Source organism: Mustela putorius, unplaced genomic scaffold, assembly GCF_011764305.1.
Source record: "Mustela putorius furo isolate JIRA1106 unplaced genomic scaffold, ASM1176430v1.1 tig00004007_pilon_pilon_pilon, whole genome shotgun sequence".
NCBI classification, from domain to species: Eukaryota; Metazoa; Chordata; class Mammalia; order Carnivora; family Mustelidae; genus Mustela; species Mustela putorius.
Window position 1 is genome coordinate 6,876,019 of NW_025422145.1, and position 15,788 is coordinate 6,891,806.

The window sequence follows — 15,788 nt, forward strand, 5'->3', positions numbered from 1 at the left end:
GCATCTCAAGCTCAAAGCCTTGGTCCCTTAGCAAAGTTTGGTCCTCTTCAAGGGGGGGCACGGTGGGGACCAGGTGCCAGACGCACCATGTCTTGGTTCTCCAGCGAGTACACGTAGAGGGGCAGGAAGAGCCTGTTCAGCAGATGGTCCGTGAGCACGTCATTGAGGAACTCGCAGTTGATGATCAGGATGTCGTTGAGATAGTGCAGGTGGTCCAGGTGCTCGGCCACCAGGTCACTTAGCTTCCCCCGGTTCCGGTGTCTGCCAAGAAGAAGGACTTAAGTCAGTGGGAGTGTTTCATTCACGCAACAAATATTCACCCAGCAAACAGGCTCGAGGGACCCTTACACTGGCCCCACTGGCGACATACACAAAGGGAAAACAGGCAGGTGGTCTGTAATCGACTGCAGGGGACTCCTGGAGTCCCCCCACCCTCTGCGGGGGGCTCACGACAACTCACCCACCACCACCACCACCACAGCCCAAAACAAAATGGGTAAATAAAGCAAAACCCAGCTGCCTGAGCAGCCATTCCACAAGAGTGACCACTAGTCAATGTGGCAAGATCCCACGCCTCCCAAGATAAGGAGTATTATTGGAGCAATAAATCCTCGCTGATTAAAATGCTCCAGAGGGCTTCCAAAGAGAAAAGCAGATCTCGGCGGCGACCACATCCAATCCCCTGGCCCCAGCATATGGCGGGGTGGGAGGGGGAGTGCGGGGGGGGGGGGTTGGGGAGGGACAGCGCGAGGATGTGACACTTGACCTCAGGCCCTAGGAGGTCTCTGTCTCCTTCCAGTAAAACAACAAGCATGCTGCTTGGGCCCCACAGCTCATCAGTGTCACACTTTCCAAGAACAGAACCCCCAAAACAGCCAGCAGGCATACCTGCACTACCCCCGGAGTCATGTCTCTTGCAAAGAGCATGCAGCTGTGGTAAGACATTTTGTGTGTATTATAATTATTCCTCAAGTAACAGATGGTCATTTCGGAAGACAAGAAATTAAAGAAGAAAAAGCAAAAGACATTAAGGTCTCCTGTCCAACCACTAAGAGATAACACTTTGGGACTTGTGTCCCTACAGTCTGTTTTCTTATTCCTATCTCTATGTCCCCCTATAACCACATCTAAATGTAGGAAGGATGTATCTCTCCTTCTAACCATATGTGGTGTTGTTGTTGTTTTTTAAGTAAAAATAGGATTTTGTTTCTTTCACATAATTCTTTTTTTAAGATTTTATTTATTTATTTGACAGACTGAGATCTCAGGTAGGCGGAGAGGCAGGCAGAGAGAGAGGGGGAAGCAGGCTCCCCACTGAGCAGAGAGCCCGACGTGGGGCTCGATCCGGGGACCCTGGGACTATGCAAGTCCTGAGCTGAAGGCAGAGACTTTAACCCACTGAGCCACCCACACATCCCTCTTTCACATAATTTTTAAAAATTATTATACTCTAAAAAGCTATTTAATGAATATACAGAGCAAATACATGTTGTAAAGGCTAACAGTATGGTGAGTACCTATAAGCCCACCACCCACCTACCTGAGACTGTGTTCTGTAACCTTTTCCTCCACTTAATTTTAATTAGATACTGTGGAAGTTTTTCTTCAGCAAGACAGTTCACACACTTCACTTTTTAAATCATTACACACTAATTATATATTAAAAGTATATATTAAATATACATATTTATTATATATTAAAATATATGTAGATGGGTTTAAAAGTTAAAAGGTATCAAAAAGCTGATGATAAAACACAACAGCCCTGGCCCAGCCTCCCCCACCCCTGCCTGCTCTCCAGAGAAGGCACCTTTTAACTTTTGAGTTGTATCTGTGGACATTTCCCCACCCCAATAACCTCTAGAAAATCTGCAAGGTCGTCTGTTTTCAAATAGAGTCCTTTAGATATCATATAACGACCTCCTGTTCTGCCGGAACCCTAGACGTTCCCTCCGCACCTCCCCTGATAGTGACCAACAGTCGGTGTTGACATCACCCCAGCCATTCACCGGAGGGCCACACAGACGATGAGAAGTCCGCTTCCTTCCTGGAATAACTTTTTGCCTTTTCTGGAATCCAGTGCCACTTTATGTGTCCCATCCAGGACTACTCATCTCCACGAAGGTCCCGGTTTTCCCAAATGCCCTGCTGGATGTGCCGCCCACCTCTCCTTGCTTCCTTCCCAGTATCAGGGCTCTTATTCTATGGCTTCAGCCCCGTCCCCCAGGAGACCCTTTCCTGGATGCCCTTATCGTCCCGAGCCCGCCCAGGGGAGCCTCTCTCACCAGGGCTCCACTCAGCTGTCACTCTGGGGCAGTGGTTTTCCACGGATGGCGATTTTGCCTCAAAGGAGACATCTGGCGATGTCTGGGGACGTTTTTGGTTGAAACCACTGGAAGAGGGGCACTGCTGGTATCTAGTGGGGGGGCCAGCAATGCTGCCAAACCTCCTACAGGGCACAGGATGGGCCCCCCAGAACCTAGAATTCCCTAGTTCCAAAGATCAATAGTGCCGACTTGGAGGAATCTTGCTCTGATGAATCTTGGATTCATCATTCTGGGCCCAAATTACCATCTTAATCTGCTATGTTGTTTGCCTTTTTTAAACAGCTTCACTGAGATATAATTCCCATACCATAAAATTCACCCACTTAACGGGTACAATTTCATGGTTGTTAATACATTCGCAGAGTTGTCCAACCCTCCTCCTGATCCACTTTAGAATATTTTTAGCCCCTCCTCCCTAAACAGCCCCGTGTTCCCTTTTCCCCTCAACACACACCCTCCAGCAGCCCTGGGAAACCACTAGTCTACACTCAGGCTCTCCAGACCTGCCTGTTCTGGGCATTTCATGTAAAATGGGGTCACAAGAGCGTGGGCCTTTGCATCTGGCTTCCATCGCTGATTATGATGCTCTCAAGGTCCAAGGACAGCGTGCCAGCTGTTTCTTTTTACTGCCGACTACCATTGTGTTTAACTGCTCACCAGGTGGCGGATCACCTCACTCTTTTTACCAGTTGCCTGGCGCCCCATTTACAGGTGTGAGGTTAGTGACCCTCTTCCACGCCAGGAGGTATGAGAGTCGTTACTAACTTTCCACAGTTATAAAAAGTGGACGGGTGGGTGGAACGTTTCAGAGGACGTAAGTCCACATTCTGCTGTCGCACAGGGGGGTTCTGCGTTAGTGTTCTGTTCTTCCTCAATGAAAATGGAATTCTCCTGGAACTCCTCCCTCTGCCTGGGAAGCCCACCCACCCCCCTTGCCCTAAGGCAGTTACTTACTCCTCATCGGTCTGCACACAGTTATCAAGTTCGATCACGTGGCTCCCGATGAACCAGACCAAATTGGAGAAGTAAGGAACAGCAGTTTTATCTCGGATATAATGCAGCATGGCCTGGTTATCCACTGAGAAAATCCACAAAAGAAGAAGGAGGGGGGAAAAAAAAAAAAAAGTCAAGCTACCAAAAATAACTGGGGAGATTAAAAAAAAAAATACCAAAACCACAATGAAAAAGCTCTCTGCTATAATCTGAACCGTTTCTGTCTTTCCTGGGAACACTAGAAAAATGGTTATCTTAATCGTGAAACCATACACATCAAGGCAGTGCTTATGCTATTTTTATAGTTAACAAAATGAATTAATTGGGCTAAACATTAATAGTGCAATCAGAAAGCCCACTTATCAGCAGTGCATTTAGAGTGACTACAATGGAAACTACACCATTCTCAGGCAAGTTTCCTTTATTTACACATAAGGATAAGTTAAGAAAGCGGAAAACCAGAAGTTAATAACTTACATGACACTGGAATAAGGAACACGGGAATCGTCATTGAAGGAAAGGCAAAAAACAGACAACAGTTAACAGGGTTAGGAACTGGGATGGTGAGACAGTTGCTCAGAAGGACAGAGGGCGAGGGCAGGAGGCATCTAAAGATACGGGCTGGAAGAGAACAAGAGAAAGGAGCGAGCAGGGGCAGCAGAACTGGGGCTCAGACCAGGGCACAGACTCAGCAGCCGGCTGGGTGGGCTGGTGACTCAGTGAGTGAGGCAGGGCGACCCTCCCCCGCTTGTGAACTAGGGAGCCTGGGCCTCAGCCCCAGGGAGAGGCGCTGTTTCTCAGTGCTGGCCCACCACTGCCTTACAAGCCCGTAGGCCCAGAGCAGCCAAGTCTCTACTTTCAAGTCAGAAATCCAGAAAGTGACCCAAGATCTCCCCCTGTTTAAATACTGGCAACTCTGTATCTTTTCACGGAATACCTAAGCTAATCAAAACACATCTGAGGGCTGGATCCAGCTCTCCAGCCCTCAGTTTGCAACCCTGGTGTGCAGGCCCGGCAGGGGGGAGGGGGGGAGTCCACCTGGCTCTTAGGCTCCTCAATTTAAAGCAATCCCAGAACCAGGCTGGAGTGAGTCCCTGAGGAGTTCCCCTCACCCCAATTAGGGGTCATCGCAAGTAATAACATCATGACTCATAACCCGTGAAGGTCAAAACCCTTTAGTCCTTGAGAATATAGAGTCCCAGCTCCAGTGCGGTGACTCCGGAGGGAATAACCCCAGTGTCAGGCAGAGAAGGCGTGCCCTCGGAGGGCAGTTCCAGGCCAGGAACTTGTGTCCAGCCAGCCTTTGTGCCAAGATGGGCGGGAACCAGTGCAAGGGTTTTCTCCCGGAGGCGAAGTTTTGGGAACTAAGTACATCGTGACAAAAGGGGAATTTGCTGGGCTTTGCAGTTGAGAAGACAATGCTGCCCTCTGCCGTTCGTGACATGAAATACTTCTATACATTATTTAAAGATCCCATAACCCCCGGCTGTATTTAAGTACATTTGACAGCCTGCGACACAAAAATGTAAATATCAATAACATTTAGAAGACAACTAGGCTTTATCTAAGTATCACATGGCTGCTTGGAGCCCCACATGTACCTTTCTTAGGACCTTACTGCTACCGCGTGTCTGTACGGAGACTTCGACATGCAGAACTGAGCACAGGCAAAGGCAGTGGCACAAAACTTCACGGAAGGGGCCTATTAAATGTTCCGTGACTGTAAGTCTTTCATGAGACATGCAACCCCAGCTGTCCTACATGAACTCCTGGCCGCCACCGGAGAACTGTGTATACGGACTCATGACAGCAAATCCCAGCTGTCAAGTTAGAATCAGATGAGGTGTGAGCGCCCAAGGAAGCTTACCTTTGTAGACATTCAAAGTTATGGTTCTTACAGCAATTCGAACCATGCTTTCAGGATGATTGAAAAACTTGATGGCTTCTGTGTACAGGGCAAAGTCATTGGTGTGCTTAAAACAAAAGGAGTACCAAAAATAGGTTACAAACCCAAAGGGCAGGACTCCCCCCACCCAGCTTCCTGAATCCTAACAGACTTCTGCAAAAAATGAAAAAAAATTATCCCCCTTGAACCTTAAGCCAGTGGTTCATTCCCAGTGGCGAATGCGGGAAGGAATGGGGAGGCAAGACTATCCCAGAAGAAACAGAAGAAAGGGTCCTGACAACGCCGGGCCTGGGCTTGTCCATCCTGCCACTTTGCAGCTGCGCGCTGGGTTCTAATATTTCTAAGCCTCTGAGCCTTCGCCTACAAAATGGGGATAACAAATCCCAGTTCACAGCTGCTAGGAATCCCCGAGATGACCGCAGGGGCCAGAGCCTACACCTAACAAGCGCTCAGCACTGAGGCTGGTTGTTACTATTAGAAGCCACTTAAACTAATGAAGGTGCCAGTGTGAAGTTTTACGACATTTGGAATCTCTTCTGGCTAGGACATGTTTCTCTATTTAGAAACACTAAAAGTAGACACATTACCATAGAGGAGAAGGATTTAGGGGAATCTGCTGGCATTAAAAAGATATCATCAGAAGGGATCAAAACAGTTCAGAAGCAGAGAACTGCTCTGTTGGGGCCTTGAGAAAAAAGCAGGAGGGCTTCTGGGCCTAGAGCCACGTGAGGCGAGCTCTGCTGCCCTCTCCTGGCCAGTTTTCCCACACAGCTCTGCATCTGTGCTCCAAGGGCACCCACGGGCAGTTGAGGGTGTCGGGAAGAGGCACCAGCCAACCCCCAGCAAGGAGACATCTGTCTAATGAGGGCAATGCCACTGGGAGCACCAGATGGGTGCCCTTAGAAAGTGGCAGCTACAGCACTGGAAATATACAAGAGGGAACTGGGCCCACTCCCGGTGACCAGCAGGATGTTCTACCAGAAGCACTGCCCTGGTCCCAGAATCTCAGGGTCCCAACCCAGTGTACACCAGCCCAGGCTGCCCCTGAGTGGCAGTACCTCTCTCTGGTCTGAATTTCATCTGCCTGGGAGAGCCTCTGGCAAAGACCATCGACATGTCCCTGGACCCGAGCACCTACCATCTGGCAGATACTGGGCCACGGGATGGTCATTTTTCAAAATGCTACACATTTTGTGGTTGTGGGTGATGACTAATAATTCCTCCCTCTGAGCCCAGGTCTTCCCCACTCCTAATCTAGACAAAGAAGATCAAGGTTCAGGCTGATCTCGCCTCCTCCCACGGGGACAGCTGGACAGGTTTCGCCCACACTTAAACGGTATGATTGAGAGGAAGGTCTGACTCTAGAGCAGGGCTGTGCGGCATACATGACCACCAATCAGAAGACAGCTGCCATGCAGACAGCATGTGGCCATGTCACAGCCCACTTCCAGGATGGCCCAGTGACTGTCACCGCCTGTATTCACGTGCTGTCATCCCCTCTCACACCCAGTCAGGGCCCACCAGTGTGACCTAAATAATATGGCAGGAAAGATAGTGTGTGGCCTCTGAGGCTGGGTCACAAAAGCTTGTCTTGGTCTCTTGGATTGCTTATTCTGGGAAAAGCCAGCTGCTGTGCCATGAAGGCACTCAAGCAGCCACTGGAGAAGCCTATGGAACCGAGGCCTCCTGTCAACAGCCATAGGAATGAGCCACCTTGGAAGCAGATCCCCCTGCCCCATCCAGCCTTCACATCCAGTCTCGTGAAAGACTGAGCAGAGCTGTCTTGCGAAGCTGCTCCCAAATTCCTGACACCCCACAGGGGAGATGGGGCCTAATTCTGACCAGGAAGACACAAGAGGAAGTCTGCTGGGGGTACTTCTGGAAAAGAAGTGTTTTTGGAAGTTAAAAAGGAACACAAGAAGGGAAGTGATCTCCTCAGGACTTGTGGCAGTGGTGTGTATGTGATGTTCGGAGCTGCTGCAGCCATCCTGGAGCCATGAGGAGTCGACCCTGAGGATAGCTGCCAATTGTATGGTCAACAGAACAGGCAGATAGATCAACAGCCTGCGTCCTCAATGAAGCAGTTGAGCCACAGGATGAACCAGCCCCAGGAGAGCCGGCATCAGTACCTTTTGGTATGTGAGATCAACTGACCTTATCAAGTTCCTTTCCACTGTGAAAACAGCAACAATTAATTTGCTGAAATTGCTAGTAATTCTCCCAAGGAATACCAGGGACGTTAGCTTGTGAAGGACAACAGTGGGTATGATTTTAAAGAGTCTGGTTTATACTAGGGACTTTGAAGACATCATCTCATTTCATTCAACCCCTGGAAAATCCTGTAAAGTGTAGATGACCATCCCCTTTCTCAGATGAGAAGACTCAGGCTCAGAGGATGGAGACCTCTCTGAGGTCACACAGCAGGGATGTGGCAAAGCCGGGGCTGACCACAGTGCCGGTTTTTCCCATGGGGCAGCACAACCCCAAGTTAACTTTCAGGCACTTCTCCCTGCCGAGAACGCAATGCTCTCGGGTAGCACAAACTGATTTTTACATTCAAAACAGAGAGGGGACTTCTAAATTAAAAAAAAAAAAAAATTTTTTTTTTTTTAAAGCAGGTCAAGGTCAAACAGTGTCATTATGAAAATCAGGTAACGGTGAGCACACAAGTGCTTTGTCAAACAGACTGAGGCCACCCAGCCCAAAGGTTCCACTCTGACCGGCTAGCTTGACACCCCAAATGCACGGTACCTTTCTGGAACTCACTTACCTCATTGTAAAAGAAATGGACGGTGTGGTTGTTGAGTTTTAACGAAAGTGTTTTCAGGAATGATATATAATATGCCATAATCTCTTCATCAGAAAAATCAAACTTATGGACAATGATAGAATTTACATAGTTATTAGAGAGCAAATAATCTGGAGGGAGGGGGAAAAAAAAACAAAACACAAAGCAAAACAGGTTAATTCGTGCTGGAGGAAAGCTAAGCAGACAGAGTCAGCTAACAGAGGGCTGACTGTGCTCGAAGCCATCAAGCCTCTGGGTCTCTGGGGTTTTAACAGGCCAACTGGGAGCAGCCTTACCCTTAGGCAACACAGAAATCAGGCAGCCACTAGGTGCAGCCTCAAGCAAGTTCAAGAGCCAAGGGAGAGAAAGACCCAGGCTACCCCTCCCTCCTACACCAAATAGAAAAAACCTCTGAACACTTTTTTCCTTCCTGATGAAGTTCAGCATAGAGCCGGGGGTAGGGAAGATGTATGGGTATTTTCACAAACCACCCACAGATGAGGGGAAAACACTGTATTTGATGAAAAGTTGCCCCATGTTGGCAGCAAGAGTCACACTGCCATCCCTGAATGCTACAAAGGGCTATGGGACTTTTTTTTCTCCCCATACAGCAAGGTGATTCCCTAAAAGCTGCTTGATGCAGAATCCCTCCCACACGCCCAGGACCAGGCTCAGGGCTTTACATGGTCACCACAACAATCCGATCCAGCCCAGCAGGTCCCATTCTCCCCATTTTGCAGAGAAGTAAAAAAAAAATTCAGAGAGGTTGATTAACTTTGCAGAGGTCACACAGACCGTTAGTCCCAGAGCTGGGATTGCAAGTCAGGTACTAGTTCAAAGCGTGTGTCAATGTCATGCACTAATGGGGCCCAATAATGAAGATTGGGTGGTGAGGGCCTAAAGTACGGGGGCCAACTACAGAACAGCCACCCCCCCACCCCCCAAATCCCCAGCCCCTGCAGAAATGCAGGCCCAGCACCGGGGGAGCCTCCAGCTATGCAAGGGAAGCTGGAAGACATCCGAAGGCTGCATCCCGACTGCAATGGTGGCCGCGGGACCAGCTAGTTTTTCGTGCCGGACAGTGGGCTGGAACCTAGGGGCCTGCAGTTCACGATCCGGGCCTTGGGTCCTCTCCAAACAAGCCTCGGAGTCCTCCCCAGCCACCCTGCAAAGCGGGCGCTGCTCCCCACTACTGTGGGCTGCCAGCCCGTGAGCTCTGCACCATCCCACCTTCGCTGCCCTCCATGGTTAAAGACAGAATGGGATCGACAACCGTACCTGCAGGCACACAGGGTTAAAGCGGTGCAGCTCGGTGGCTGGGAGCCTGGCTACTGACCCACGGCCTAGCATCACATGGGGCTCGTCAGACACAAGGCATCTTGGGCCCCAGCCCCATGCCCTGACTCAGATCTCTGCGGTGGACTCAGTACACTCCGCATGCTAAGGAGCTCTGCTCATGGGGCGCCTGGGTGGCTCAGTCAGTAAAGCCTCTGCCTTTGGCTCAGATCGTGATCCCAGGGTCCTGGGATCGAGCCCTGCATCGGGCTCCCTGCTTAGTGGGGAACCTGCTTCTCCCTCTCCTCCCCACTTAAGTTCAAGCTCGTGCTTTCTCTCAAATAAATAAAATCTTTACCAAAAAAAGGGGGGGTGCGCTCGTATTTCAGAGGCCTCGCATTTGATGGGGACTTAGATCCACGCTACCCCTGCCACTTCCTAGCCGGTGACCCTGGAAAAGCCACTCACCCGCCCCACTCTCCAGTCCCCTTATCTAAAAACAGGAGTAACAGTACCTTCTCCTTGGTCTGCTGTGAGAGCTAAAGAAGACGGAGCACTAAGGACAGCGAGGGGCACAAAGCAAGCACACCGTGATGGCAGCTGCCACCGTTCGTCTTAGTGCTCCCGGGCGGAGGCTCCCAATTTCCACCACGGGCCCTCCGGCCCCCAGGACTAAGCACACTTGCTCTCGGGGTGGGGGGCAGGAAACAGACCGTTACTTGGTCCCAAGGAGGTATCCAACCTAAACCAAAGTACAGCTCAAAAGGCTGACGTCACCTAATGCACCCCGAGGAGCCTTCCAGAGGCCCGGCATGGTGAGAGGGGCCAACAGGGCCCACCGCTGGGTCGTGTCCTCAGAGCCAGCCCTCAGGAAAGCCACTGCCTTCGGGAAAGCATGCTGGGTGTTCCTGGCTTTAGACAGGTCCTGCAGTCTGTCGTCTTAGCACGGTTTTCAGTACCTCCTGATTCTGACAATTCCTGAGGCAAATCATGGGGCTCTAAGAGAGGAGGCAGTGGATCTGGGCTGGGAGTCCTGAGAATCTTGATTGACTTAACTGTTTAAAAATGACACTACACGTATCACAACTCTTACATGTACAGCTGGATATGTGGGGAAACGTACAGAAAGGTGAACCTTAAATCCAAATACCTGAGTACTTTTATGTATATAAATACAGTCTGTGTACATATACACACATAAATAAATACATATATGTATGTGTATACATATGTATATACAAACACACACATTTACACACTACAGATCTTAGGTGTCTTGATGAACTTCTGCAAACATATACACCACGTAAGAACCATCCAGATCAGAAAGAACCCATGTCTAGCTCCGCAGAAACCCCCTGATAGGCTAGCCAATCCCCTCCCCTGCCCACAAGCCCGTTTGACTGGGATCACGCAGACGTGTATTGCCGGCTCTATAGCTTCATAATCATGGACCATCACGGATAAGCTTCCCATGTCTGGCTGCTCTCACCAGTCACATCTGAGAGGTACCCGCATTGCCTCACGCAGCAGGGCACTAATTCACTCCTTTCCTCCATTTGGCTATGCAGTGCTCTATTGTTTGCACAGTCCACAACCTATCCGCCTGGACTTTTAGCTTGTAACAAGTAGCCCAGGTGATGCTGAGGCCTTCTTCCCTGTTCTGTCCTTCTGGCTGTGGCTGGGGATGAATGAGCTGGCAGGAGGACGGACTACGGTGATGTCACGGGGAGCCCCACTGTGACCGGTTGGTGGCTTCCGGGCCACCAGAGGCACAGACGCTCAGACTACAACCACGAGCCTCCGGGCTGCACTCGAGCTGGAAAAGCCGCGCACTCCCATCATTCCCCGGTGGGGACTTTTCCAGGGTCTCCACGCGATGACTCTGTGGGTGGTGAGGGCCACTGTGGGGGCAGCCGAGGTGCCTCTATTATTGGGCTGGGATTTTTTGCCTACCCCCTCCCTGGGTGGCCGACTTTCTGTGGTATCCTTTTCTCAATCCAGGAGTCTCTAAGTAATCTCACTCCCTCGGGCCCTCTGTGACTTAGGTTACCAAAATCGACAGGCGACAGGTGCACTCGTGAAATGGCTGCTGGTAATAATGAAAACCCGGAAACCACCTTGAGGCCCGTGGGCAGGCTGAAGAACGCAGGGCTCAGCAAGACGCAGCCGGGGAGCCCCACTAAGTGGGGGCACGTGAACGGGCTGCATGAAAATCTAAGATACAGCAGCAAGTTGGGAAAACGGAAAACAAATGGCAAAATGCTCTGTGTCCACTGAACCGTGAAGGAGACGCTCGGTAGAACTTTTGTTTTCTATATTCTCGTACCGTTTGATTTTTTTTGTTGTTTTAGAATGAGGACGTTTTCTTCCTATGACTGGAAGATAAAAATAAAAGCCAAAGTCACGTGTCCTCCTCACCCGCCCCAGATCGAAGTGCTGTAAAAGGCGGTGATGTGTGTGCCGCTTCTGCAGGGTTTAGGAAAGTGCTCCGGTGAGTTTTCCCTAAAGACAGCGGCGTGTGCCTGCGTTTCTTACAGCACGGCCCCCTTGTCCAGTCCTAATTCAAAAAGAGCTATGATCCAGAAACTCCAGCATATCCTACCGTCCCAACTACTGAAGCTAGCTGGGCTAAGACAGGGTTACCCGAGAACAGACATTTGGGGTAACGCTGGATTTCAGGATAAAAGCAGCTCGAGGGGCGCCTGGGTGGCTCAGTGGGTTAAAGCCTCTGCCTTCAGCTCGGGTCATGATCCCAGGATCCTGGGATCAAGCCCCACATTGGGCTCTCTGCTCAGCGGGGAGCCTGCCTCCCCCCCCCTCTCTCTACCTGCCTCTGCCTGATTGTGATCTCTCTGTCCAATAAATAAATATTAAAAAAAAAAAAAAAAAAGGCAGCTCGAGTATACACCTCCACCTGCCAGACCCCAGGCTCCGTTCTGCACAGCCACTGTCACGCTGAACCCTCACAACACCACAGTCTCCAGATACAAGATCATCTCCACTTCACAGAAGCTGCAGCTGAGAGCCGAGAGTCCACCCCCGGAGCACATGCAAGGCCGATGTGGCAGAGTGGGGCCTGGGACCTGGTGGGTCAGAGTCCAGGGCCTGCACCCCCGAGCTGGGTCTTCCCCGCTCAGAGTTCTCAGAAACCGCACACAATTTATATCCAGGGTAACAAAAGTTGTTAACGCGGGAAACCACTCAGGGAGAGTGAGTCAACTCATGTGTCAACTCTCGCTCGTTGGGAAGCGTGAGCAGACTCCTGGGGCGGCAGCGCCACCTAGTGGCTGCTCCCGGAGCCGCGTGCACAGCCCTTCCCTGCCTCTCCCTGCTTCCTCCTGAGGGAGAATGCCGCCATCTCTACTTCTACCTCCATCTCTACCTCCTTCCTCTCCCCCAACCCCCTGCACCGAAACTTTTTCTAAACCCGTCTTGGGGACCTACAGCCTGCCTTTGACACAGACATTCAGTCACTTGTCTTCTTTTCCCTGCTACCGGCGGGCAGGGCCTGGGACCTGCGTAGCCGTCTTGGAGTAATAAAGCCGAGGTCAAGCAGCAAGGAAAAGGAGCTAACCAGGTTTCTTGCCCCTGGCTCTGCTGACATTGGGGGCTAGATAATCCTTTACTGTGGGGAGCTGTCCTGTTTGATGTTTACCAGCACCCCTGGGCTCTACCCACCAGATGCCAACACCCCTCCACCCCCTACCACAACCGAGAATGTCCACAGGCACTGACAAATGCCCTCCGGGGGCACAATCACGCCCAGCTGTGGACCACTGAACTACCTCCGCTGGCCTGAGGCCCTTCTGGATTCTGGCCTGGCTAGAGCGGTCCCCACAGGCTGCGGAATGGAACTCCCTGGGCACCAAACGGACAGCACCTGCCTGGAAGGGCGGCTGTTTCAGACAAAGAGCTCAGGCTTGGTGAGGGCAGAGAAGCCGCTCAGGAGCCACATCCTTGCCCCCCAGGCAAGTCAGCTGCCAAAGCCCACCCCCTGCAAGCCCTGGGCTATTCTTTCCTTGCCCTGCTTCTTCTAGAGCTTACTCCATTGGCTAATGATTCAGCGATCCCAGCAAATTATAAAGAAAAATGCGAACAGCCCAGAGTCACAGAGCAGAGGGGAGCACCCCCAGCCCTTCACAGGCATAAACAGTGTTATGGACCGAACTGCACGATATAACCATTCACGCTGGGAAGCCCTACCACTGTGAGTGTATTTAGAGAGAGCGGCCTTAAGGAGGTAATTAGGGTTAAACAAGGTCCTAGGATGAGCCCCTGATCAAAGACTCCTGTCCTTCTAAGAATAGGAAAAGACACCAGAACTTTCTCTCCATGCACACACATGAAAAGATAGGCCACACCAGTAACAAGGCGACCGACAGTCATCTACAGACCAGGAGAGAAAGGCCTCACCAGAAACCGCCCCAATGGCACCTAGGTCTTGGACTTCAAACCTCAGGAACTCTGACAAAGTCAGTTTCCGTGGTCTCGGCCCCCAGTCTAGGACATTTTGTTACAGGAGCCCAAGCACACAGACACGGACAGGAAGCACAAACATGCAAAAGGCGACACGAAGTCCACGCCGGGCCCCACGCTGCCAGAGCTCAGCGGTGGGAGGGGAAGGGCTTGTCCTTACACAGGGAGGTCTCGTGACTGATATTCTCGAAGAGGATGTTCAGGGTCTGCAGCAGCTGAACGCACACATAGCGGCCTGACTTCTGCCGCAGGATGTTCAGGAAGAAAACAAACATGTTCTTCTCCAGGAAGAAGCTGGGGAGAGAACAAGAAGGCGTCAGTGATCTGCTTCCACACGTGCAAATACACATCATCTGCTGATCACGTGCGCCGCACACGGCGCGGACCGTCCCTGACCCCCAGAGGCATCTGCAAGGCCCTGGCTTCCCGGGGGACACCATCATCCCCCCAAGCTAAAGACGGGCTCTCGCACTCTCTCCCTGCAATGACAGCGCAGCAGTGATCCGCGGAAGCAGAAAGGGGAAGATCTCTACGTGCTAAATGATGACGCAGTTACCTACCTGAGCTGAGAAACCCGCCAGGCCGCTTTTCCCATCCAATATTCTCTTTTCTTAGTTTTCCTTACTAGGTCTCCTTCCTTTACTTTCCTATCTTTGCATGTTAAACAGCACCACCTAGAATTACCTACAAAGACTCAAGACAATGCTAATAAGAGTTTCCAAATCTGGGGGGAAAGAACTGGAAGGGATTGAAGGGGTTGGGGGGCTACCCAGCCCCCAGGTCAGCTTCTGCCTCTCTTGTTCTAGACAGGACATCTGTCCACAAGCAGCCTGGGGACATGGACTTCTGGGGGTACGTGCTGGCTCTTTTAGTCTTGCAATGGAGACAGAACCCTGATGCCTTTCTTGAAAGGCAGAAAATGGTGTTTTCTAGTTATGTGTTCTCAGTGTGCTAGCTAAGACCAGGTAACTGCTCATCTGGATGACTGGGAACAGGTCCCTGCAGTGACAAGTGTCTGTCACTTGGTTCCAGTGGGGGGGTTCTCTCCCCCGTCGGCTGTCAGCTCCACAATGGCAGGATCATGGGCCTGGCTCTCGCTCAGTGCTGCATAACTTCTGTTTGAATTCATGAAAAGGTAAACAAATAAGCAAACCAGAAAAACATGAACGCAAACCTTTTCCAATTCTGATTCTGGGAGCCTGCCTACCTAAAAGAGCCATGCACGCTGACCCTCAGAACATGGCTATCATTTGACCTATTTTGTCTTCCTTTGCTTCAGGCTGAAGAAATCAGTGACTCGCAAGCACACCCCAGCAGGCTCACTGCGGCACCGTGACCAACCTGGGAACTTGTTAAAATGTCTATATCGAGATCTGGCCCACACGGGCAGATTCTGCAGGTCTATTGCGAAATCCAGGAGCCTGGATTTTTAAAACTCCCTAGAGGAGGGAGGGGTTCCTTGGAAAAATGGCTAATTCTAGATCTGGGGCACGGAAAACACAAGAGGAGCGTGCCGCATCTTAGAGTGCCGGAAAGTAAGGAAGTGCTCAAAAAAACCAGAAGGATGGGGTGTGGCAAGGAACACAGGACCCGAACCCCAAAGGGCCCCCAAGTGCCCAGAGACAGACCTGGAACAACACAAAAAATAGCAAAGTACGGGATCACAAAGTCTATCACAGCATTGTGTTGTAATTTAGTATTAGTAACACAATGTTTAGTAACAGTACTGGATCCACAGTCTACTTCAGTCCAAAGCATAGAACAAACATCCACAAGCCCATATTAATACAAATAAATGACTAGAAAAATAGACAGGGAGAGGAGACCAGTCTTCCATGCAGAAGAATTTCAAATAATGTATGTAGATACTCACCACCCCCTTCTAGAAGGTAGAGCTAAATTCCCCCCACCCCCAGGTGGGCTAAACTGAAGGACTCTCTTTCAAAGAACAGTGCAGGGAAAGGGGAGAAGAGTAGCTTTAGGGCAGAAAAACCTAGCCGGATACCACCTTAAGCAAGAG

The 15,788-nt window shown here is 50.7% G+C and overlaps 1 protein-coding gene across 13 annotated transcripts in view; it reads right to left on the reverse strand.

Moving 5' to 3' along the window:
- CLEC16A (C-type lectin domain containing 16A) overlaps positions 1–15,788 on the reverse strand; it is a 215,986-nt gene that overhangs the window by 185,386 nt on the left and 14,812 nt on the right. For 11 of the 13 annotated variants that reach the window (XR_199256.3, XR_199257.3, XM_045072138.1 and 8 more), the window contains exons 3-8: positions 13,929–14,062; positions 7,997–8,145; positions 5,188–5,293; positions 3,798–3,803; positions 3,282–3,405; positions 87–261 (exon numbers count right to left, since the gene is read on the reverse strand). Coding sequence is in view for 11 of the 13 variants with exons in the window: in XM_045072138.1 (XP_044928073.1) it covers positions 87–261; positions 3,282–3,405; positions 3,798–3,803; positions 5,188–5,293; positions 7,997–8,145; positions 13,929–14,062 (694 nt within the window). In the remaining 2 variants the exon portion in view is untranslated. The remainder of the gene's footprint in view (positions 1–86; positions 262–3,281; positions 3,406–3,797; positions 3,804–5,187; positions 5,294–7,996; positions 8,146–13,928; positions 14,063–15,788) is intronic. The other 2 variants (XM_004750377.3, XM_004750375.3) reach the window with 1 other exon arrangement.